At 36.3% G+C, this 24845-nt stretch overlaps 1 protein-coding gene across 9 annotated transcripts in view; it reads left to right on the top strand.

The window, feature by feature from the left end:
• QKI (QKI, KH domain containing RNA binding) overlaps nt 1–24845 on the top strand; it is a 152534-nt gene that overhangs the window by 98082 nt on the left and 29607 nt on the right. For all 9 annotated transcript variants that reach the window (XR_014690878.1, XM_084512998.1, XM_084512999.1 and 6 more), the window contains one exon: nt 7283–7426. Coding sequence is in view for 8 of the 9 variants with exons in the window: in XM_084512998.1 (XP_084369124.1) it covers nt 7283–7426 (144 nt within the window). In the remaining variant the exon portion in view is untranslated. The remainder of the gene's footprint in view (nt 1–7282; nt 7427–24845) is intronic.

Below are 24845 nucleotides of genomic sequence, written 5' to 3'. Positions count from 1 at the left end.
TTAGGTTGATCACAGAAGGACGTAAGGCAACAGTAGATGATATAAATGATTTTTGTTTTGCATGGGCTAGAGCTCTCATGAATACTTATCAGCTGACATGGAGTGACTTTCATATCTGATGCTTCTAAGTATTTATTCTTATTTACTTCTACGTATTTATTTCTTGCATAATGTTATAAAAACCATCTGTCTTCTGAATGTTCATTTTTAATGATCTCTTTAAAAAAAGCTCCAAAAATGAAGTGCTGTATATGAGGTTGGCAGAAAAAAATATTACAGTGTTGGACAACATAAGAACAACAAGTCTTGTGGCCCCGAAGGGTTGGGACTAATGAGTAGGTTAGGGAAAAAATTCTTCTTAGATTGCTCTGGCTTGGTTTTACCAGTTTGACTGTGTTGACAAAAGCTCATTAAATAACGCATAATCGGTACAGAGTGGTTGAGCAGTGTTACTCTGCTGAATGACTCATTAATTTAAACCTAACGTTGCATGGCTATAATGCATATTAACTCTTAAAAATACGAAAACTAGAGCAAGACTAGAATTCTCTCACAATGAATGAGCTTACTGATTTGTCCCTTTTATGTTAATTTAACTTCTGTTTTAAAATTGCTTTCAATCAACATGTGAACATTTTTGTACGTTCACACGGTTTCTTTTTCTGTTTTTCCAGTTATTTTTAAAACATGTATTTGTGAAAGTTTTCATTATGGAACAAAAACCTTCCTCTAGAACTAACTGTCAGTTGTAATGTACCCATTGCATAATTTATTAGTCAAAATATGGTGTGGTAATTAATTGTACTAGATAGCTAAACTTCTCTCTACATCTTACTACCTCTGTTCAACTGTGAGAAGCGGTTGAGTGATTGGACTGACTCTTACATCTTAGAATAATTGTAATTAAACTTCTGAGAATGTCACTGAATTAAACCTTGCATGGTTTAAAGGAATAACGCTATTCTGATGCCTTTTAATTTTAGCGTTCAATTTGACATTGCATGCAAACATTGTTCAGTTGTGCTTTAGTTTTTCCATATTCTTTTTTGTAAGTCAGTAGGGAGAGCAGCTTGTTGTAATTAAATTGTGTTTTTACCATCCAATAATCTGTTGCTTCAGGAGAAGTGAGGATACTGAGGTACATTCTCAACATTCCCCTGTGCTAGTGGCTTTATTTATTTAAAAAGCCTCTGCTACTGAGCTGTGTTTGGATTTTCTAATGACCAACAGTGCTGGAATTTGTGTGAATTATATTGGAAAAACTGCACAGGATGGGAGTAGTACTTTTTTAATGCTATGGACCATAGCTTTCTAAAATGAAAGAAAAGTAATCCTTGTGGAAAACTTTTTGCTTGTTTGTTTTGATCACATTGCATTCTTTCGTTGTTGTTTAATATATCCCTGCCTGTTTATAGATCCACAGATATTGGAAAAGTATTTGTTTTCAGTTTTTCAGTTTTCTTTAATGTCATTTTAACAGCTGGAAATGACAGGATTCTATTTCATTAGGGTTTTTTTTTTTAATTAGTCAACTTCTTTTTAGTTGATGGGCCATACTTTAGGCATTTGTTGTGAGAAACAGTTTGAGTTTTTAAAATGTGCTTAATGAAAATATTCTGTGATTTGGGGCCTTCTTTCTCATATTTTGCCCTTTCACCATTTTGAATCTCTTGAACAATTTCAGCCAGGCTTGACAGACACTTCTTTCTTTTGGGTTTCAAGTTCTGTGAAAACTATTGCGTAGGTAGAGGAGAGGCCTAAATTAATAACCCTGGTTGAGGGATGGGATATGACAAGTTTTCAGTCATCTGTTTTGCTTAGTTTACAGTTAGCTAGTTATCTGTGGTCGCTTCTTTTTTTGGTCAAATCAATAGCAGAGGTACTAAGAAGGAAGCTTTGGGATGGGATATGAAGATACAAGTATAAATGGCCTTGAAGTATTGGGATCCAGGAGGAATAAGGCACTTGGAATTACTATTGTAAAGGTGAGGTTTATGGAAAACAGGATGGAAATCAACAGGGAGAAGGACTTCGTTTTTAATATTAAAGCTTGGCTGTTTAGATGCAAATCAGGTGCATCCTCTGCTTGCTTTTTATCTCCTTAACAACAACAACAACAAAAATCAAAGCATAACAACAACAAAATCCTCCTCCGCTCCCCCAGAACAAAACCTCTAACCTTTTCTCTTTTATGATTTTTGTGGAATGAAATTTCAACAACTTGTAGAAAGAAAATCTTTTTAACTACTTGACCCAGTGACCTTACTATTAAGTTAAATATTGAACAGTTTCTTTAAGTCCATTATTGTGTACAGGTACCCTGAGGATAATGAGTGTATACTCACAGGCAACAGAAGGAAAACAAAATCTGTTTACAGAATTAGGCCATATTTAAGGATACTGAAATTTCTGCCAGACAAGGAACACAGTGAAATTTCATCTGCCAGTTATATTACTCTTAATGTTCTTTAATTTAGCAGACAAGATAGTTTGGTTGTAATTAAGCTCTTCTAATACTGTTGTTCCCCAAGCTTGTGGCATAAATCATTTTATTCTCTAATTTCCTGCATCTTTTCTATCTCCATTTTTCCTGTATAATTCTTACATAAACAATTTCAGGGATGCAGCAGAACTTCATGCTGTAAATTACTTCTTGTGTACATTATGCAGTTTTGAATATATGTAATTGAATTTATTTTCCCTCAGTCTTTTATTCAGTTTTTCTGGTTTCCTTGGTGCTATTTCTTTCTTCAATGTATGTTCCCGTCCTGCTGTGCTAACGAATGTGTTTTGGCCCAAAGTAACTCTCAAGGCAATTCCTATTACTCCTTATGGTTTTTAACTCTGGACAGAGCTGGCAATGTGGCTGAATCACTTTGTAGTGCTGCTGAAGGATGAGAGGCAATGGGCACAGACTGAAATACAGAGAAGTTCTATTTAAACATGAGAAAAAAAAAAAAGGCTTTTTTTTTTTTTTTTTTTAAACTATGACTAGAAGTCAGACATTGGAACAGGTTGTCTGGAGTGGCTGTGGAGTCTCCAACCTTGGAGACACTCAAAATATGGCCCTTAGCAACATGCTCTAGTTGACCCTGCCCTGAGCAGGGTGTTGGACCGGGTGATTGCCAGGCATCCCTTCTGACCTCAGCCATTCTGATGCTTCAAGTTATTGGGTTTGTCTCAGCTGCAATTCAATTCAAGGTAGCCACCATTTCCAATTTCTTTCTGTTGTGGTTTAGCCTCGTCAGGCAGCTCAGCACTGCCCAGCCCATGGTCATTGTCCCCAGAAGAGATGGGGGAGAGAATTGGAAAGGTAAAAGAGCAATAACTCATGGGTTGAGAGGAGGGCAGTTCACCAGGTGAAGCAGTATCTGGGGTACACAAGCAACTCCAAGCAAGGGATCCCCTCGCTGCTTCCCATCGGCAGGAAGGGGTTTGGCTGCTCCCAGGCCAGCAGGGCTCAGCACGCCGAGCGGCTCCTCAGGGGACAGACGCCATCACTCCCAATGTTCTCCCTTCCTCCTCCTTTGCTCCAGCTGAGCACGGTGCTTCATAACTTGGGACATTCCTCTGCCCAGGCTGTCCTGGCTGTGTCCCCCCCAGCTCCTGGTGCACCCCCAGCCTCTCACTGGCAGGGCCATGCCAGGAGTAGAAGGGTCCTGGGCTCTGTGTGAGCACGGCTCTGCAACAGCTGAAACAACGGGGGGTTATCACCGCCATTTTCTTCAAAAACACAGCACACAGCTTTGTTTTGTTCCTCTGTGAAGAAAATCAAACATCTTAACCAAAATCATGACACTTTCTACAAAGTTTCACAGTGAGCAACTCCTAGTCATTTCCTCCTGATTGCTGTTGCATCACTTTTTCCCAAAAAACAATTTCAGAACCAAACTCAAAATAACCCTTAAAGTCTCAGACCATATTTTGAGTCCTAAGATGAACACTTTCCAAGCAGAATTCCAGATAATACTCAGTTGACCTGAGTTCAGCCTTTTACAGGACTGGGAAAAGATGTTTTTAAGACTAATTGCATAAAGGCAACTAGTTTAATTTAAGTAATTGTTTTACTTGAGAGAAAATATATTTTCCCAACATCTCTTCAGGGTTTAAAAGGAGAATAAGGTAGCATAAAAAGTTGCACCTCTTAACTGCAAGTTCTCTCTCCTCCTACGAGCCTAGCCTTGCAATGCATTTTGGATCTGATTTCCTGTTGGAATTAATGACTTAGTGTATATCTGAATTTCCAGTGGTGTTGTTTGTTTGTTTTTAAAGGAAACATACAAGGAAACCCCCAAACCATTTGTGCAACTTTCCACTAGGCTCCTAACAAAGCAAATGACAGACATTTGCAGAACAATTAACCCACTAGGAAGCAACTTGTGGAACACAGTTGGAGCAGTAGAAGGACTCTGAGCCCAAGCGTATTGAGACAGAAGAAATTAGAAGCCTGTTCCTGACTGTTCCTTTTTTTTTTTTTTTGACTAATTGTTTTTTCAAAATACATCCTACAGACTTCCATTCTCCTTAAACTTTCCTTCCGTCTCACCAGTTAACTTCAGAAACGGTACTCTCCCCAGCAGCAAGGCGCCCATTAGTGTATTAGAACACTTTTGAAGGAGCAGTAATAGTCATGCACGTGTTCAGTTGTCATCCTGCTGGTAGTTGTGTGACTGTGTTGTGAGGTCTGACCTTGACAGTGCACGTGATTATTGACCTAAAACAGTGTGTTACACCTAAGAATAAATCATGGGGTGTGCAAGTCTTGCGAATACATGACCTACAGTATAATCTGTGTATTATGTTACATAACAACTTCTTAAAAACTAAACAAACCCAACACTACGACGACAGAAAACTACTTATGCTACAATGGAATAATTTGAAGTACAGCATCAATACTTGAGCCATTGTTAGTCTGAAATTCTCCAATACCGAATCACAGAGAGGCAGTCTACTTCCTATTATATATTGAAGTATTTTTTGTTTATTCTAAAAGTTATAAGTCAGGCATACATGCACTGGAACAATGCTTTATTTTTCTTTGTTGAAAGGTAGTGAGACTTTGCATTGTGTTATTTTCATTGTAAAAGAAATCATTGGAGCGCAGCAGGCCCCTTTCTTGGCCCATTGTCTACAAGTATTGCATTGGTCACGCCATAGGTAGCTAAAACTGCATTTAGTTATCCTCTCTTTTTTTAGGAAAAAAACTGGCTGTTTTATGTGGGGATAATTCTCCTTGTCACTTGTCCGTCTTGCTCTAATATTATTGGGAGTTGTTACGGTTGTGCAGGTTATCATGAATTTGTTATGTTAGTACACCTGTACCTTTTCCATTCTTTGTGTCAGCTCACTAGCTGTTCGTGCAAGAAGAGAGCAGAATGTTCTTTGCTGTGCTATGTTCTTTGCTGTGCCTTCTGCTGGTTTAGGAACCTTATCTAATTAATCTTAATTTAACAAAATACTTTTCACTACCTCATATGAATATAGCTTGTCACAATTTTAAAATAAAATAACTCACTTCTGCTTCAGATTTTTTATTTTTTAAATGAATAGTTTAAATAGTAATAGTGGAGTTTTGTTCATGACTGAGTGAAATAAGCTGTGAATGCCTAGCGGTAGATAGTTCCTTCAGAAATTAAATTACAGCAAGGAACTTATAACTCACCTGCACTTTGTGTCAGGATCTGTTTTATAAATGAGGGTTATTTTTCTCTTATTCATTTTTCAGCTTCTGAAATTCAGAGATTTTATAGCTACCATTGTTTATAAAGTTACTTGGGATAACATTTCTAAGATAATCAAAAAGAGAGTTCTTAAAATAAAAAAATCACAGTGGCTGATAAAGGGAACTTGTGTATATGTACACGTGTTACAGGGAGAATAATGAAAAGAAATTTCCTCCAAACTACTGATTTTTTACATAAATTTTCCATACTCCTCTCATGATTTTCCATTTTTATTCTTGTCTATTCCACAAAACATTTCAGACTTAAAGCAGATGCATTAAAGATAGAACATTCTAAAGAACAGTGCTCCTTCAGGTATTTATTAATATAAAGTACTTCATGTATTTGCTGGTATTAAATCTTTCTGATTTCCTGGAGGAATTTTAATGAAAGGAAATGTTTACAATTAACGTCACTGGTTTTAATTTTTTTTAGATGTGAATTGTGGTTAAGCCACAAATATTTATTTGTATTACAAGCAGAAGACTTTTTTTTGTTTTAATTCATGGTATTTTAACTTTAATTCAGTGGTTTTAAATAAATCCGTTTATTTAGGGGGGCATTTATTTGGATTCAGATGTTGCCGTAATAAACCTTGATCTTTTTACTATAGTATTGGTTGTTTTTTTTTCCCCCCAAAGTCTTTACACATTTTATTACATTTTAAATATTGTTGTATTTAAATTTAGTTATCTCTATTACCTGTTTAATAAAAATGGAGTTGGAAAGTTTCTACTGGGTTGCATTAATTCTTTCTGAAAGAATGGATAGTTGTATATGTAAATTATATTGATATCTGCAGTTCAAAGTATTTATTAAAAAAAAAATTGTTTAGCATGCTCTCTCTTCCTCTAAAATTGCTGCTAAGATTTATCTTTGGGATTGTTAATGCCGTTGATGTTACAGAGGACCTGTGTAATAGTGACTGTCTTGTTTTGCGGTCTTCTGTGGACACTATTAAAGCAGCCTTTCCATCTCCTCCTTGTCTCTGCCCTTCATCCAGTATGTGTATTTCCTTTTCGATGTTCTGTTCAATGTTTTTGAACCTTTTCTGCATGAGTATTGAAAAGCAGTTCTTGCCACTGAAGAATCATACTCTTCACATCCTTTGGAGAGATTCAGCTGGGCTTTCTGTGTATCACATCTGTTTAACTTTTTGAAAACATTAGGTTGCCTAACCACAAGTGTGTTCTATCTGTTTAACCTGCAGAATGTTCCAAAGAATATTGGTAGCAACCATATTTCTGTAGTACTTTGTGTTCTTACTTCTTTGGTTGGGAAAGGTAGTCTAAGAAAGCCTACTTGTTTTGTAGTTATCCTTAAAGAAAAGAAACAAAATTCCCCCCAAACATTTTCTAAAAGATACTCTTAAACTTGAGCTCTTGTTAAATAATGATGTGAAATAAAACTGTCTCCACAGTATCCAGAAGACTTTTCCCATCTTTTGCTGAAAATACAGTTGATACTATTCACAGAACTGAGTTTATCTACTGTTTATGTGATTGTTTTATACAGGATGTAGTAGTGCTCATACTCTGCGTGTTTTATTTTTTTAGGAAGAACAAAACCGAGGCAAGCCCAACTGGGAACACCTGAACGAAGATTTACATGTACTTATCACTGTGGAGGATGCTCAAAACAGAGCAGAAATAAAACTGAAGAGGGCTGTTGAAGAAGTAAAAAAGTTACTGATACCCGCAGTAAGTATTTGTATGCAAGTCTTTGATGTACATTTTCAGGAGTTGCTTATGAAAAATAATTAATACTACTGCAGAGTAGCATCCTAAAGGGAAGTTCAGGAATTAGTTGTTAATAATGTAATGATCTTTAAATGTTTCATCCCTGATTGAATTATTCCTCAGAATAGAGTAATTCTTTTTGGTTAATTTTATTCCTGTTTCAGATATATATACAGGAAGTTCTCACTGCCTTTAAAAAGCAGTGCTGAACTGCTACAAACATTAGCTTTTTTTACCTTCTTTCAGTATACAAGGATGTTCTGCTTTAAAGCTTGGGAAATTGGACATGGTTTTATGTTCATTTAAGATTCTGATACTTTCAGAAAAGAAGGCATGTTTTCTCAGGTCATTGTATTAAGCACTTTCCAAAAAGACCAAAACCCTTCAGAAATGCAGATTTAAAAAAACTTTGCCATCACTTATACTGGGGAGAAATAAATATAGTAGAATTAGAAAATGTGTTGTATTCCTTATTCCCTGATAATACAAACTGCCTTGTGCCCAGCTAGATGACTTGAACTTTTTTTTTTTTTTTTTTTTTTTTTTTAAATAGTTCAAAGCCTTAAAAGGTTTTAACTTTTGCAGGGACCGGAATTACCCTGCGCGAGCCCTTCTCTTAGATGTGCTCTGTATTCTCACTCAAAGCGAAGTGACTCAGCATGGCAGTGTAGTATGTTCCATGGAAGTAAACTCCATCTTGTACTGTTTTTTCCACCACTTTTGTGTCATTTTAGCATCATAAAAATAAATTGCATCTTTTTCACTGGACGAAATCTTGTCCTTATGAGAAAAAAATGAGTTTATCTTGTGAAGGAAAGTAGTAGTTGGTGTTCAAACAACCTAGTGACTTTGGGTGTTTTGTTAATAAATTAATAAAGGCTGGCTGTGAGGAAGCTTGTGGTGACACAAACTGTGTAAGAAAAAATATTCAGAATACATGTAGAAGTTACCAAAGATCAAGGGAAAGTCTTAATTTTTTGATTTAACAAAATATAGTAGGATGTTAAATAGGAAGTATGAAATAGATACAATGTACATCTTTGCATGATTTCAATTTCTGAAAGCAAAAGACAACTAGAGAAAGACATTAAGAATTTATCCATTTACATAAGAGATCTAGAGCGTGTTAGGACTGACTTCATAATCAGGTTAGAAAGAGTAACAAGAAAAAGACTTTACATTGGCAAAACTAAAACTCCTAAGATCATTCTTTAACTAGTATGCAGTGTGTAAAGTTTTTAAAAAAAATCTTCCCTTTGATACAGAATTAATTTTGTCAAAATTTGAGTCTTCTACTGGGTACCTTTTATTGCCAAATATATGACTGAAGGGTTATGTTAAAAATGATCCGGTAGATCACAAAAAAAAAGTGTGTATGAAGTACTAATGTGTAAACTCTGAGTGTTTGTGTTGCACTTGGTTTCTGGAACTGGTATATGTTGTGGTAGAGTCAACCAGCTCTTCGTCTTGAAAATGCTCTCCCCTATTTAGTGTCTTAGTCAGTTGGGGGAATTCTGTAGTACTTCTTGCAGAATTTTTAAAATTATCTTTCTAAAGAAATGTTTTTTTTCCCTTTAGGAAAAAAACAAATTGGTGCTAACTATTGTCCAAACGTAGTATCTGTTGGAAAATGCTTTGACAGGAATGTGTTCATTAATTTCTTTATATATTTTGTTTGGGCATAAGATATTTGAGTGGTTCTTATCCCAACTACAGAGATTGAAGGTCTGATTCAGTTCTGAAAAGTATGTTTAATTGAAACAGGAATATGTAGTATGTACAAATGGAGTGATACATAGGCAAACTTGTTTTTTGCCACTACCTGTTGTGCCTATTCAGTAAGTGTCATAACTTATAAGTAACTAGTAAGTGTCATAGCTGTATGATCAAATTCCAGGCTCAGACAGTTTGAGGGTTGAAAACTTCTGTTTTAGTTTAAAGTTCTCATCTTTTAATCTTTCCATGAAAGAAACGAGAAACCTTTAAGTAATCAGGGCAAACACAGGCATTTTAATTTAAAAAAGGGAATTCTAGTTAATTGTAAGGTGGGGGAAGTTCTGTCTGTTGGAAGATTCCAAAGTTACTCTAAGAAGCATAAATGGAAAATTGGAAAGTTATTTTCACATAATAGAATATCTGCAACTATTCTGTTTTCCAAAAAAAAGTGAGAGGATTTAAATTGATAAAACGATCGGTGTGTATCTGTTTATTTCCATCCAACTTAACTAAAATTTGAGATTATGTAGGAGATTAAATTCTATCTTATTCTTGCCGTGTAGTGACAATGATTTCATTTTCCAAAATATACTTCAAAAAAGCAAGTATGTGGTAAAGATGGGAATGAGAGGAATTTCTTGGCACAATTGGTTCTTTTCATACTGAGGTTACTAAAAAACTTAATGATATTTTATACCAACTGTGCACAAATAGGTATATTTCTAAAAATAGATGCCTGAAGGTACTTGAGAGAACAGGGGCTATTTCACTAGTAAGGACGGTTTCTTCTTATCTTACAAATCTGGATCCCTAGTGGTATTTTTCCTTGTGATTGTGAATTTATTAATTTCCCTTTTCACTTGGCTTGAAGCAGACAAGCTAAACAAGCCATTTTTCTCCCTGAGGAGAAGGTCCAAAATGGTGCTTGTTTTGTTTTTTGTTTGTTTTTAATATTTAATAATTTTGCAGTTCTTTGAAAAGAAAACTCGTTTTGGCTGTACTTCAAATTCTATAAAGCTAATTCTTTTCCTCTTCCCATAGTTCAGTGAAATATTGGTCATTATCTACACCTGCAAGATCTTATGGTGCTGCTTCTTTCATGTTTTTCTCCAAAGAAAAACAGGAAGAATAAAGCATTCAGTAGGCTTCTGGGATCACATTGAACTGTACTGTCCTTATGCTCTCTCTGACGTGATTCCTACAGGTTATTGATCTCTCCTCTCCGCTTTGAGAGTTTATTTGTTATTTGCAAGAGTTCAGTAAAGATGGGCAGCTCTTTCAAAGGAAAGACAAAAGATATTCTGGTTTGTACGTTGCAGAAAATAAAAGAAAGTGCAGTGTGTATGGAAGGGGACTTAATATATGTTATAGTTTATCAGAGTAACTTGGGTAATTATTAAAGGTTTGGAATTACTATTTTGGATACTGGGTGGTAGGGCTAAGGTCCTATACTTTAGAAATACATGTTCTAAGAAGTGTTGAAAAAACTCTTATAGCTGAATGTGTTTCCTGGATAAGCCTTTTATTATGCAGATGTCCAGGTCTCATTAGTAATATACCTTTTGTACTGTTTCTTCTGTAGATGCATCTATAGCAGGCATAAAATTTCATGCAAGTGGTTTTTACCCCTTTTACCATTGACTCCACATTCTTCCTTTTTGAGGGAGAGATCATACACCCAGCTTCTACTCATCTATTCTAATTTGATCTGGGATCAGTATGTTTCAAAGCCTTTGTATTGCTCTTTCCTGATAGGGGCAGCTGTTGTTTTACTTAGTTGCTGTCTCCAACTTGTCTGAAGCCAACTGCAAAATAGTTTGTGAATGCTCCCTGTCAGCCTGAATATATCATTTGCCACTCCAGTAACAGTATTTGAAGATTGTAATGGGAAGGAATGTTTCAGTAGAAGACTCTATTCTTTTGTTAGTGCATATCGTTCTTGCCTGTAATAGTGATTTCAGATTTTTTCAGTCTTGAGTATCTTTTATATTTAGCTGTATGGTATGGGGAGAGGTATCATTATTTATATTCAGCATTTCATCCTATGCAGTACTAAGTGTTTGTGCTGTAGCTGAGGAAATTAAAAATGGAGTAGGGAAATGATGCAAAATAAAGCAGTTACCAGAACACTATTGCCACACAAATGTTGACTGTGTAAATTCATGAAGAATTCCAAATTAATTAATTGAGGGAAGCTTGAATAATTCTTACCATACAGAGGAGCTGAAGTTAGAAATTAATTTTGTTAGTCTTCAGGTCAAATTTCAAGAAAAAGTTTGCAGAGCTGCAAAGCCTCAAATGTGGAAGCAGAAGCACCAAACTGGACTGAAGAGGATTGGATTTAATTATTGTTACTGCCCTTTAACCATGTCATATTTGCTGACATGACCGTAGTTTATTTCCAGCAAGCTGTTCTGAAAGGTAAATAAATATGAATTAGTGAAACTGGGAAATAAGGGAATTAAAGCATACACTCTGTCCTCTAAACATTTTCATAGATGACAGAGAAAAAATAGCTATGCTTAACAAATAATAGAGTAGTAAAAAATCAGAATGAGAGCAGCTGTGGAAGTACCTGAAAATTGCCCAGGAGGCCGAAGCAGTTGCTGAGAGTGATTGATTGAATCTTCTGGAGTTAAGGTTTTACTATTGGGTGAATTTATTTTGGCCTGAGGGGCTGGTAAGGTTAAGTACGAGGTACTGCCAAAACAGTGAGAGTAGGAGCAGCAAACAGAGTTCTTAGAAGACATGTTAACCAGGGCAGTACTATATGAAATAGCAGCTGCTTTCAGAGGAAAATAAGCAACTTAACAGTGTAAGAACTTATGCTTCATTTTAATTTTGCTGCAATAAAAATGGCCTCACAAAGTTACAACCGAATTCTGTATCGTGGAGAACAGGAGAAGCTCATGCTGATGATGCCTGTCACCTAAGCTGCGGTGAAGGACAGGACGGGGAAAAACCTTAAAAATAAATCTTAAGTGAAAAGATTAAAACAGGTAGTAATCCCTTGTTCTGTGAACAGTGTTATTTTCTGTATAATAGAAGGCAAAAGAATTAAGAGTAAAGGAAATAGAGGAAGGAAGTCTGGGGAAGACGGGTTTGATCTTCACCTCGAAGATAGTTTTAGCCATCTCTCTGCTTTGTTGAAAAAGTAATTGAATAAAAAAATCAAGTAAAGAACTATTCCCAGTAAGCATCATGGACTTTGGGAGCATGCTAGTCTTCCTTACGTTCAGTGTCTTGAAATGTAGTATGCCAGCAAAAATACCAGCAAAGCGCTGTATGAAGTTTTAATGCAGACAGAGCTAAAGTAAACATTGGTGACTCAGTGGCTAAACAAAAATATCTGTGTTAAATGGAATAGTCTCTTCTTCGATGGCTATTGCTTTACCTTGTGAAGAAACATAAGAGAAACACAGGACAAGCCTTTCATGGTTACACTGAATGGCTTGTTTTTGCTGAAGTGAGTCTTCTCCTCAGTAGTCTGGCTCCGACATAAAAGGATTTTACGTATAGACTTACTTCTTCCAAATGTTAGCTGTACTTGTTATCAAAGCAGCAGCAGAAAGTGACATTACAGTGTTTCATCTGGTTTAATGTGTTGTATACTGCACTTTTTTTTTTTTTTTTTTTTTACCAAATCGGAACATCCTTTGTAGTCATGCTTGGTATGTAAGTACTGGCGGTCCTCCTTGTTTACTCCTTATTACTAGAGATGTTCCTTTGATGTTTCTATTTTTAGTCACTCCTAAATATATAAAACTCATTTTATTTATATAACAGGAGAGGAAAAAAACAAGGGACAACAGTACTGGCAGAATGTGTTGTTGCTTTCAGATGGCTAAGTTAAAAGCATTTCCTTCCCAAAGACTGTCTTCAAGTATGATAAAGTGGGGATCTTTAATAACTAATAAAGGCGGGGAAAAAAAGCAGATTTCTAATACCTCCCTTATAAGTATTGTTGTCAATTCTAGTTGTGGTTTGTTTTCAACTTCCTACAATAAACTGTAGGATGTCTTCATTTTTAACCTGATGTCCTTGTGTGCTGAACTCTGCACAGCAAAAGCTAATGTTGTAGTGAAAACCAGATACAACAGAAAGAATTCTGATCATGCGTTAGTAAAATGGAGGGGGGGAAAAAAGGACAGGAGGGGAGGAATATATTGTAGTAATGCTTTACATTATTGTCCTGTAGCTAAAATGAGCAAAAGCTTAAATTTTGAATGATATTAGGAAGATTTCATTTGTCTTAGTCATCTGAAAAAACACAATAAATTCTGCATGCAAGTTTGACTTCGCTGAATAGCTCTTTCTAACTCACTCCTGCGTGGTATGCTGGTTTTATATTTTCGCTTTCACAAGTGAGGATGTAGTGCTGCCTTCTATAGTCTCCCTGTTGAAACATCAGTCACGCTGTGCAATACGTTGTTTGTTTCTTTTCCAATTAAAGTTATGAGATGAGTAAGTGATATAGTGGCATAGAAAGGACACTGCTGTCTTTAAAAGTATTTGGGAAATTCCTGCATTACATCTGTTTTGTCAGTTCAGTAGCGAGTCTCTTACAGTGCACATCATGTAAATAAGCAGCTCTGTGCGTAAGGTAATGAAGCAGCTGAACTTCTTGAGAGTGATGGCTAAATAACATGTGGTAGGCTTTCTGATGTGGAGGAGAGGTGATAGCGTATTATTTTTAGTAGTATGAAGCAGACCTAGTTTTTCCATGACAGTTTGAACCAAGGGCTGCTGCAGTCCTGCCATTCCTTAATGATTTGCTGTTCCTGCTTCCTGTTTTACATCAGAAAGCGCTGCCCTTCATCTGACCGCCTAGTGCCTCCATTTGCTGGACAGCTTAACCTTGGATTAGCTGACTTGCTGTGGGGTCAGTTCTGTTTTAGCACTGACAGAAGTGATAGAATGGGAACACACAGCCAGGGAAAAAGGGCTTGCAGTAGACCACCTTTAAATATATCTGAACTTCTGCAGAACTGTGACCAAGTGTGTCCACCTGCAGATAAGATAATCAGAAATGTGGTGTAACAGAATAGAACAGAGGAAAACAAAACAAGAAATCCTACAGAAGAGGAAAGTCCCATACTGGTAATTTCAATAGCTTAACATCGTTAATAAGAGATTTAATTGAGCAGACCTTACATAAATTCTGGAATGCACTTTAACATTCTTACTCCACTGAAAGTTTTTACTGTTGTACAAGTCTGAGTTTTTTAAGTGAGGACAAGAATCTCTTAAAATATTTCACGTATGAAGTGTTCATGTATTCTACTTGATGTGTTACTGCAGTATGAAGTTTTTGAGCTTTGGCTAGTATTGACTATTAAAGAAGTTGTTCCGGCCAGATGCAAGCGTGAAGTAGCTGTCTCCGTCATTATATACAGTGGTTAAAACTCTCTAGACCAGTAGTTTATTATCAACAGAAGAATGTCTGTTGATGGAAATAATTATTTGAGACCATATTTACTGCAAGAAATTTAGGACATTTGCAACTTAATTACATTAAATCTTGTTTAAACTGTTAAACTCCTCTTAAATTCCTCCACTCCTCTCAAGTGATCTTCACAGTACTAAGAAGAAACTAATGTTATTCATTAGAATAATTTCTGAAAGGGGATATAAAACCTGTTTTTTATATTACAATTACAAGTTTGCACTCCATTTTTAAGAAGATGGAAAATAATTAAAGGTAAGCGCAAGTTTATTTATGATGACCCGTGCAGGCACATTTTATTGTATATTTTTTTACAGATTTGGACATGTAGTCCCCAACATAAATGTGTATATATATACACACACACAAATATATCTAGTTTAATTAGCTCATGGGTAGCAATACAGACTGATTCTTGTCTTCCCTAGGCTTTTCTTATAGTAATAGTAGAAAGAAGCTTCTCCAACAATTATTTCTAAGCATCTTAATGCAGTTGTTACTTTAAAACTTTTCCCAGGTATCTTTAATAGTTTATAGAACCCAGGAAAATAATTGTGCCTACCTACATCTTATGTTGAATACCCTATCTTTTTCATCTTCTCCTTCTCTTTCAAAATATTCATTGGAGATGTGTGCCACCCTCCTCTGTATTCATGTTTTTTAAAGTTGTTGCAGTGTGTAACTGTAAAGAAACAATAGAGTGGTGTTTCTGAAAAAGGCTCTGGTAAATTTATTAAATTGCCTTCCCAAAGAGAAGTGAAAAAGTTGTTGTATAAAAATAAGTAGACACATGCTCTGCCAAAGCAGAATTATGCATAGATTGGGGATGCTAATTAGCTTCTGCATGGTTATTCTGATATTCCATAAAATGTGCTTAATCTATTTGGTTTTGGTAGACATTGTGGACAGAAAGATGACATTGATGTATACCGGTAATTTATTTTGTGGTATCTGTAACTTTTTTTTATTCTTCATCCCATTTTTTTTCTCCTTGTTGACTTTATTTATGAGTATTCTTCCTGTGCTTCCTCTGTCTTTTTTTTTTTTTTTTTCCCCTTTCATTTCTTTGTTCTTTTTTTTTTTTCTTTTGATGACCCTGGAATAGAATTTGTAAGCTGGGATCTTCATATAAAAACTTGTTAAAGCTTGGGAGATCCAGGGGTGCTGCTTGACAGCAGGCTCAACATGAGCCAGCAGTGTGCCCTGCAGCCAAAAGGGCAAAATGCATTTTGGGGATGCATTAAACACAGCAGAGCCAGACAGTCAAGAGAGGTTATTTTCCCACTACATTTTTTCATTGTTGGTGCAGCCTCACCTTGAATATTGCATGCAGTTCTGGGCTTCGTGATATAAAGAGGTTGTCATTGTCCTTGAAAGTGTCCAGAGGACAACAAAGCTGGAGGGCACATCATATGAGGAGGGGCTGAGGACGCCTGGATTGTCCAGTCTGAAGAAGAGATGGCTGAGAGGCGACCTTGTTGCTCTCTGCAACTTCCTGAGGAGGGTATGGGCAGAGGAAGGCACCCATCTTTTCTCCCTGGTCACTTATGACAGGACATGTGGGAACAATACAGAGCTGTGCCAGAGATACAGACTAGTTAAAAGGAAAAATTTATTTCCCGTGACGGTGTTCAAGCACTGCAACAGGCTTCCTGGTGAGGTGGTTGATGCCCCGTGCCCATCAGTGTTCAAGACATGTTTGGACAGTGCCCTTAATCATGAGCTTTAACTTTTGGTTAGCCCCAACGTGGTTGGGCAGTTGGATTAGATGATCTCTGCAGGTCCCTTCCATCTGAACTATGCTATTCTTTATCTAAAATCTTGATGAAGTATTTATCCCCATGTTCAAGGAGTGTCTTCTGAAGCCGTGATTCCGTTCTGTCTGCCTGCATTGGGAAAGGTGACAAGAAAATTGCAACGAACTAACCATGCATTATTTTCCTTACCTTCTTTTCTAGTTAGTTGGTCTTTTAGATTCCTCTTTTACTTCATATGGTTGACCTTGAAACCTGTTCAAAATAACTGTACTTTTTCCTTGTCAGAAAACTTTCTGTGAGGGTTGGTTGTTGTTTTTTTTTTTTTTTTTTTTTTTCCCAACTTTGTATGTATACCTTAACTGCAGTAGAATTGTATTGATTTTGGGTACCAAAGGTTCTATTTTTTTTGTTCAGTTGGTTTTCTGTTTTGAAATTGCAGCCTTGTACCTAAGTGGAAGAAATACTAGTTACAGGATTGTTCTTGAGGAGACATAGTATAAAGAGCAAAAAATTTGTCACCCTGTACTTCTAACATATTTTATACTAAATATTAACCAGAATGTATTAAAGAGGTCAGATAACTGTATGCACAAGTCTTCTTGGCAGTGATTTCTGGAGGAAAGATTTTTGTGTGAAGTAACAGTAAAGTAACCAGTAAGCACTTCCATTTTCAGGCTATTTAAAGCATGCTGTATTGCTAGTGTTAGTTTTGAAATCTCTAATTATACAAAAATAAAGCTTGTCATACAGACATCTGTGGTTTAATGCTGAGTGATGATTTATAGTCATCAAGCTTCTCTTCATTATGCTATTTTGACGTCAGAACACAGAAAACTCTAAGCTTTGGAAAAATGGCCAGGGTTTTCCACTTCTGGTTCAATAGGAAGCTTGAGTGTCTCTTTTTAAACAGTACTGAAATGCTTGAGCATGCAGTAGAGCACTAATGAGATTTTCTTTAATGCGTTGCTTATAGGCTAAGGTTTTAATATGAGAATGTTCTGGAGCCTGTGTCAGAAGAAACATAGTTGGCCATGATATACGAGATTGGAGCTATCTTAAATAGCTTAAGTCATGTTGGACTGAGTCATTAGTAGCTTACTTTAACTTAAACTTGGGACTGGTAAACTGTCCCGGAAAGTGAAAGCTTAGATGAACTGTTCCTGGAAGGTCACGTTGCTTGGAACACAGTGGTTAACGAGAAGTATTTATGGCTTTATCAAATTATTTTTTCTTGTGTATTGTTGGAAATGGTATGTTTTCTGCTCTTTTTTTTTTCTTTCTTACGTATTTACAGAAGTATTTCCAAAGCTTCAGTTTATTTTCAAATATGTTGTATTAGTAAGGATAATAAATGGTTGATCTTGGTTTAGGGATGATATCTCCACTAAATTTCAGAACAAAAATTAGAAAAATAACACGCAGAATTCACAGATCTAATCGCTGGTGGCTATGCTACTTCTTTCTCAGGTCAGATTAACACTGAACATAAATGGAATCTTTTAGTAATACTAGCAGCTGTTGTGACTCAGAGACCCAGGTCTCTTGGCACTTGTGTGCTTAGATGATCTTAGATGATCTCAGGTGCCAGATTTGGAGTGATTGATGAAGGAGAAGACAACATTGCGGGTTTTCACATCTGTTGCAAATCCTGGACAATGCTTGTAAAGGGATGCTATTTGGTCAGAGGATAATTTTTGCTTTTGATAGGTGAAACTAACTCAAGATCAAATGATACAGGTCTGTAGATAGCAAATGAGTACAGTCCGTATGTCCAGGAGCTGGGGGCATTCATAGGTGTCTGCAGCAATATATGCTGGGAAGCACAGCAGTGATCGTTTCACATCAGGTGTAATTAGATAGTGGAAGATCCTTTTTAATATCCATACAATCTGTCTGAACCTGTTGTTATGACTATCCTGTTAGTTTCTCAACAGACGTTTAGAAGCTAAAAAGAGCCATTGATGGTCAGTGGTATTAGGGTTGGAGAACCTTCCAAAATAGTTTACATTTAATGTCAGTAGATTCAGATTCTTGAGCAACGTCTCTACCAAATGTTTTCACAGTGATGGTTCCATGGAGAACTTTTCCCAGAAATGACTGCTTGACCTTTACCAGTACTGTTACATCTATGTAACAAAGCTCTTGATTTCATAAAAATTCTTACCAATCCATATGAAATCTTTGTATATATGGCAAGAGTTTGAGATCAAATGCGTTGTACTGTATGCAAAAAGAAGATTGTGGTAGGGAATAGACCAAGGGGTCTTTCTATAATTTCTACTGTCATATAGTAAAATTTTGTACGCGATTTAATATTTTGTAATACAATGGAGATCTAGGTCAGTGCACTGTCCTGTGAATCACAAAATTGCTTTCAAAAAGGCTTTCTTTGTAACAGGCGTTTCTGCCCTAGGAAATCAGTATTTGTAAGTAGGTAGTGAAGAAGCTGCAAGAAACCTTACATGCACGTGAGTGTAAATAGGTTCAAACTAAAAAAGACAAACTGTCTTGAACACCCCATTTGAAGATCTTTCTTACTTACAATGCTTAATTATATTTCATACACTGTAAGTTGTTTTTGGAGTTACACTTTTCTCTAGGTTATCCATGTAAGTCTTAAATTGTTGAAATAAAAGCTTTCAGGAGGGTTAAAACTAAAGGTGCAAATGATAATAAAATTGACTTGAACTTTTTTAGCGAATGAATAATCTACTCTCATCATGAAAACTAAAGCAAATTATGCATCTGCAGGTCAGATGGAACAGTACAAGGCTTATTATTTGCTTTACTGTTTGTAGAAGTTGTAGACTTCTCTAATTGGGGCAGGTCGGCTGCTCTTTTCACATAGTTCTGATCTAGAGCTTCTGCATTTTCTTAAGCTTCTCACAAAAATGTTCCTGTTGTAAAAGACCTGATCATAACAATACATTTTACTGTAATACAGCCCAGAATATGTTGGCCATATTAGGCTATCTATTGAAATTACACATTCAGAGCTAAATTGAATACTTCTATAACAGCATGTAAAGTTCATTTCAGCTCATCATTCCAAAATTGCAACATATTTTTTTTTAAAATAAAAATATATGCATGCATCCTGAGAATTTAAAAGTTAATACAGTAGTTGTGGTATGAAAATATTTCATTTCACTACAACAATACTTACTGATGTGAAAATGTCAAACCACTTTGATTTAAAAAAAAAAAAAAAAGAAACAGAAACAATGTTCTTCGCTCATAGCAAGAAATGGAGGTCTCTGAATGGAAGCTGACAAAACATTTTTTTCAACTGCAATAGTTGAATGGAATGAGATAAATACAAAAATAGTCAGCATTGAATAGACAAAGCTTAGTAGGAGTTTTATATGCATATTACAAGTCTGAAACCTATTTCTAGTGAGGAGCATTGCAAGAGGCAGTCATACTTGAGAGCAAATGCTGGTATCTTGCATGATAGATTGGCCACCTCAGTGAGAAGCCTGCAGAAGCCATAAGAAGTTAAGATGGTGCTTTACTCCTCACAATTTGAAATGTTGTTCATGTATACACATTCATACATAATTTTAATTGAATTTATAAGGAGAAAAATAAAGTGTATGGACTACGGCTGGAAACAAAAGCTATTCAGGTCAAGATCAACTTTTTAAGTTTTAAAACTTACCAACGGTGGTTTTCAACACCTGTTTTGTAGAAATGTCAATTAAATGCTTAGCTTCATAAGCATGTAAGTGAAGCCAATGAGAAAGTCAAGTGTACATTGAAAAAAATGACACAACATTGAAATAAATCGCTTAAGTGTAGTAGATAATTAGTGTTCAGGAAAAGGGATAAAAATCTCCTAATAGAGTGGTCACCTAACTGTACCAGTTTGATTTCTAAATGAACCAACTGATTGTAATACCCTGATAATGGATTGGGCTGGGTTTGCTATACCATGTGAAAGGCACAGCAGTGTGCCTCATTATGAATATTTCTGCTGTGTTTTAAATAAAGTGATGGAGCGATGCATGATTGTTTACTTCAGAGGCTTTAGGTCAGTGTTGTACCAGTGCATCTTGTCATCTTCCTAGCCAGTACGATGTTCTTTATCTGTTATAATTTGAAGCTTTAGAGAACAATAATTTTAAAATGGTTTATTTTACACTACTATTTTGCTTATATTCTGTGGAAGCAATTTTGGACTTAAAATAAAATAGTATTTTTATGCTTTGGAAGCAGTCTATACTCTCTTCCTAAGTTACTTGTCTTCATTCAAATATAAGTAAAAATCCAAATAAACATCCAAATGTTTCTTATGCTGTGTGTGCGTTTCAGCTGCATCGTAAGAGCAGCTTAAATCTGCAGCTTACATGTGTTACGATGAACGAGTTTCTATCCTTACTTAATCTGTAGATCTGTAGAGTATGTGGTTGGAGCATTGGTTTTTGTGTCTCTGGACCTTGTAGAAATTTTCTAGCAAAATTACAGCAATTTAGCTAAATTATGGCAATATAGCAAAATTATGACAATAGCTTCAGCCTCTTTTTTGGTAAAAGTGAAGTAGTCACTTCCATATGTAGCTTTACAGAAGTTTAACAAAGGCTTATCAATAAATGGGTTTCTTCTGTAGGTTACAAACATGAGAGGAAGTAGAATCTATATATAGGTTTAGAAATAGAATTTCTCTAATCTTAAGGTTACACAACTGAAAGGAAGTGAAGAAAATTAATTCAAGGTAGTTCAGTCATTAAATCTAGTATTGAGGAGGAAGGAGGTTGGGTTTGTAGCCAATGCATTCCCAGCCCTAGCTGTTACATGGAACTGAGAACCTGCTGAAGCACTGTCAGTATTTAGTATCTATAGCCTAAAAATGTCTCAGCCTGGTTCTCATATGAAAGTCTAGGGGCTTTCTTAAAACCACCATTTGCAGAAAACCCATTTTCAGGACAGTATTTACCTTCCTTAAAAGGGTTATCTGGTAATTTTGCAGCCACGGCTATATATGATTTAGTGTATGATTCTTTAAAATGAGCACTTGGTTAATCATAGTCATTCCCGTGACTTCTTTTGTTGATGAACAACCTTGTACAAACCAGCCACACATGTTCTGAAATGAAGTTCACTGGCATGGATGTTGTCTTCAGAGAAATCCTCAAATTCAATGCCAAAATGGTCTAGCAGTATTGAAGTATCTCACCTTATGCTACCTGGCTGTTTCACTGGAGCTGAAAAAAATATTATTGGAACCTGAAATGCAGGCTGATCAAAACCAAAACCAAGTAAAGAGTCACTAATAGAGTCTATCCCTAGCTAACTAGGGTAGATAGTTCAAACAGTGTTTTAGGAACTGATCACATAACAGTGGGAATGATAGGTTACCTATAAAGGACCCGTGGAAGACTTGAAAGTAGAATAAAATACACCGATCCATTTTCATGTTCTAGAACTCATGGTGAAGGGGTCATTGCCTGCACTGGAAAAAAAATATTTGAGGGTTCTTGGGTTGGTAACCACCAATGTATTGCATTCACGCTCACCTCCTACCTTTCTTTTGGGTAACTTCTTGTTCCCAGCATTCGTGCTAAGCTGCTGTGGTAGTTTGCCACGTTTAGGAAGGGAAGTCACATATGGGAAAGCATGCACAATTTTTGCCTGAAGATTTAGTGCTTGTTTTTACGATCACTTGAAAAGATGCTAACATAATAGGAGGTTTTTTTCCAAGAGCATTTCTTCAAATGAGTTGCAAGTTGCCGGTAGCCTCTGTAGGGAGGGTGCTGGTCTTTTGATTCATCTCCTGGATTTGTTCCTCTTGGCTGATTTTTCCAGTCACCATAGACACTTGTAGAAGCCGTGCTTCCCCATTCCTTTTCAAACCCCCAAAAGTTACCTTCGACTTCTTCATAGTACTTAGCAAATAAACTTCACGGGAGGACAGAGGGACCACCATCCTTGTTCTTTTTAAAAGACAGAAATCAGGCCAGGGTTTAGGCTTTTCCAGTACTGGCTCAGAGACAGTAAATGTTTATTCTGTTTAGCATTGAACTTGTGTTTGCATTTCCATGGAAGTGGGAACAGCTGGGGCAGAAGAGCAAGGGAGCAGTCATTAGTTTCCTTCTCACTTTCTTGATTAAAAGTGACAGTGGGGGGAAAAAGAGCATTATCACACACACAAAAAAGAACTCAAAAACTAACGCTGTATAAGGACAGGGGTGGCTTTTTAAGAATTGAGACATTGCAGTGACATTGAGTTAGTGGGTACTTGCACAGTCCGTATAATGATACAACGTACGGTATTCAGTAGCACTTTACATAGTTCCTTGATCTGTAGCTTAGACGATTATATGCAGTATATAATAGCAGCAACAGAAGATAACTTGATTTCATTTGAGAGGTGGCTATGTATCTTCAATAGTCAAAATGCCGACATTGGTGGTTGGACTGTCGTCTCTGCTGTTCTGCTCTTTGGTTTTGCCTTCCTTATTTTTTGTTCTGCAAGACTTGGTTGAGTAGAAAATGCTTTGTCCTTGCAGTGGCAGAACCTCTCTTGTAGAAAGCCGTAGTGCGAGCGTACATCCATCCCTTCCTGTACACAAAGGTGTTGCTCCTCTTCTCCGTGCTGCACAGCCATTTTAATCTGAATGGGAAATCTGTCTGGGGACCAGAGTACAGTAATTAGCAGTCTCTTCAGAGTGTCAGAGCAGAATTACCATTGTAATGGTTTAGCTGGAGGATAAAAGGATTGAATTTGGGTCTGCCTTCCTGCCAAACCAAATGAGTTGCCATGGGAATTTTCAAATATAAGAGGCGTTTACTTAAAGCAATTTGGCGGGTTTGAATAAACTCATAAATTACGGGTTTTAGAGGAGAGATCCCTGCTTTCTGTGGCATAGGCTGAACAGCAAAGAAGGCTGTTAGAAAGCTGCTTACATTCTTAATGAGAATAAGTTGATCCATGCTCCTGTGCAGACTATCAGCTTATTAAGGCTAAACTGTTTCTGCTAAATACAGTACAGTAAGCACATTTTCAGAGACAGAGTTTGCAACAAATCCCTGGAGTAAAAAAATAAAATCTGATTGCTCGAAACATAAATTGAATTTCCTTTGCTAGATTAGATCTATTTTCAAGTAATGCTATTAAAAATGGTTCTCTGTATTGTTTCAATAAACATTAACCTGCTATTGATTTCAACTTTCCTCTGTGCATGTAATATTTATTACAACACTTGTCAAATCTGCTTCTGGAAGGGGAGGAGGGCAGTGAAGGTTTCTTTTGAAAACAAATATGGTGCTGTGGCCCTTCAGACTGTTTTTTTTCAGGTCACATGTAAATGTTTTCCCAGCTCAGGCTTGCATTCTCTCTGAAGGGAGTTGGGCTTTGACCTGCTGACTTCTTTGTCAGCACCAATGCTATTGAAATGTGAGAAGATGGACTTGCTGCTTTCACAAATGCCTCAACTGATGAGCATCACTTATGCTTGCTTAACCTTCAGTTGTGCTCAAGAAGTCAGCTGTAGTAGTAAGAACTGATGACCAGGGTTTTGCGCTATTTGTTTCAAAGCACGTATTAATGTTCTCCTGGCCGTGTAGATTTGCTAACTCACAGAATGAAATAGGGAACCTTATACAGTCGTGAATTCTTGGATATTAGACTTGAAAATGTATATTCTAGGATATGACATCCTTGGGATAGCGTGCAATGTTTTTCTCAAAAATAGCTTTTACGTTGGGCATATAGAATTAGGCTTAAATGTTTCCTTATGATCCTTTTTAGTATGTATCTCAAATCTTAACTCATCAGTGTTAAGATATTGTGGATGAACTAATTAAAAAGACAGCAGTAGTGCTGTAATGGCAGTAATTTAGGCTTTTGTTTAAAGCAGTAAAAATATGCTTAGAACTCCTTGATAGGATCTTACATCACTAGTAGGAATCCTGTAAATTAGCAAAGGAAAATAGTAAATTTGTGCTGATGATTCAGTAGCTGAACAGCTGCTAAGTTCTAACAAATTCCTAAACTTTTACTAATGATGCAGCTGAAATGCTGCTTGGTAGCCTCAGGGAACTGTTTCTGTGAAACTTCAGAACTATCTCCAAAGAAATTAGATGAAGACAAGAGTAGCATTTACTATTACTGATACTCAGAATTTTAGCTGTTTGTTTAAAGTCACTTTTAAAAGTATAGCTTTCTTATATTAATTTTGTCTTCTAAACTGTACATCCTTTCAACTTCCAGCAGACTGGTTTCTCAGACTTCACCTCACCATTCTTAGATGAGGAGCAGCAAAATCTAATGACACTACCAAAGTGTTTGTGAAGTGCCTTTTGAAACTAAAACTATGAATAGTTACACTCTGTATCATGAGAGAGATACTAACCTATGAGAGGACGTCAGCATATTTTTGAAGTTAGTGAAGGAAATGTGGTGCTACAGAGAACAGTTCACAGGATGATGGGTTGAACTCACAGCATCACTTAAGTACAT

Source organism: Aythya ferina (genome assembly GCF_964211825.1).
Source record: "Aythya ferina genome assembly, chromosome: 3".
NCBI lineage: Eukaryota > Metazoa > Chordata > Aves > Anseriformes > Anatidae > Aythya > Aythya ferina.
Note: the sequence above shows the minus strand (reverse complement) of the source record. Positions and strands in the feature narration are given on the sequence as shown.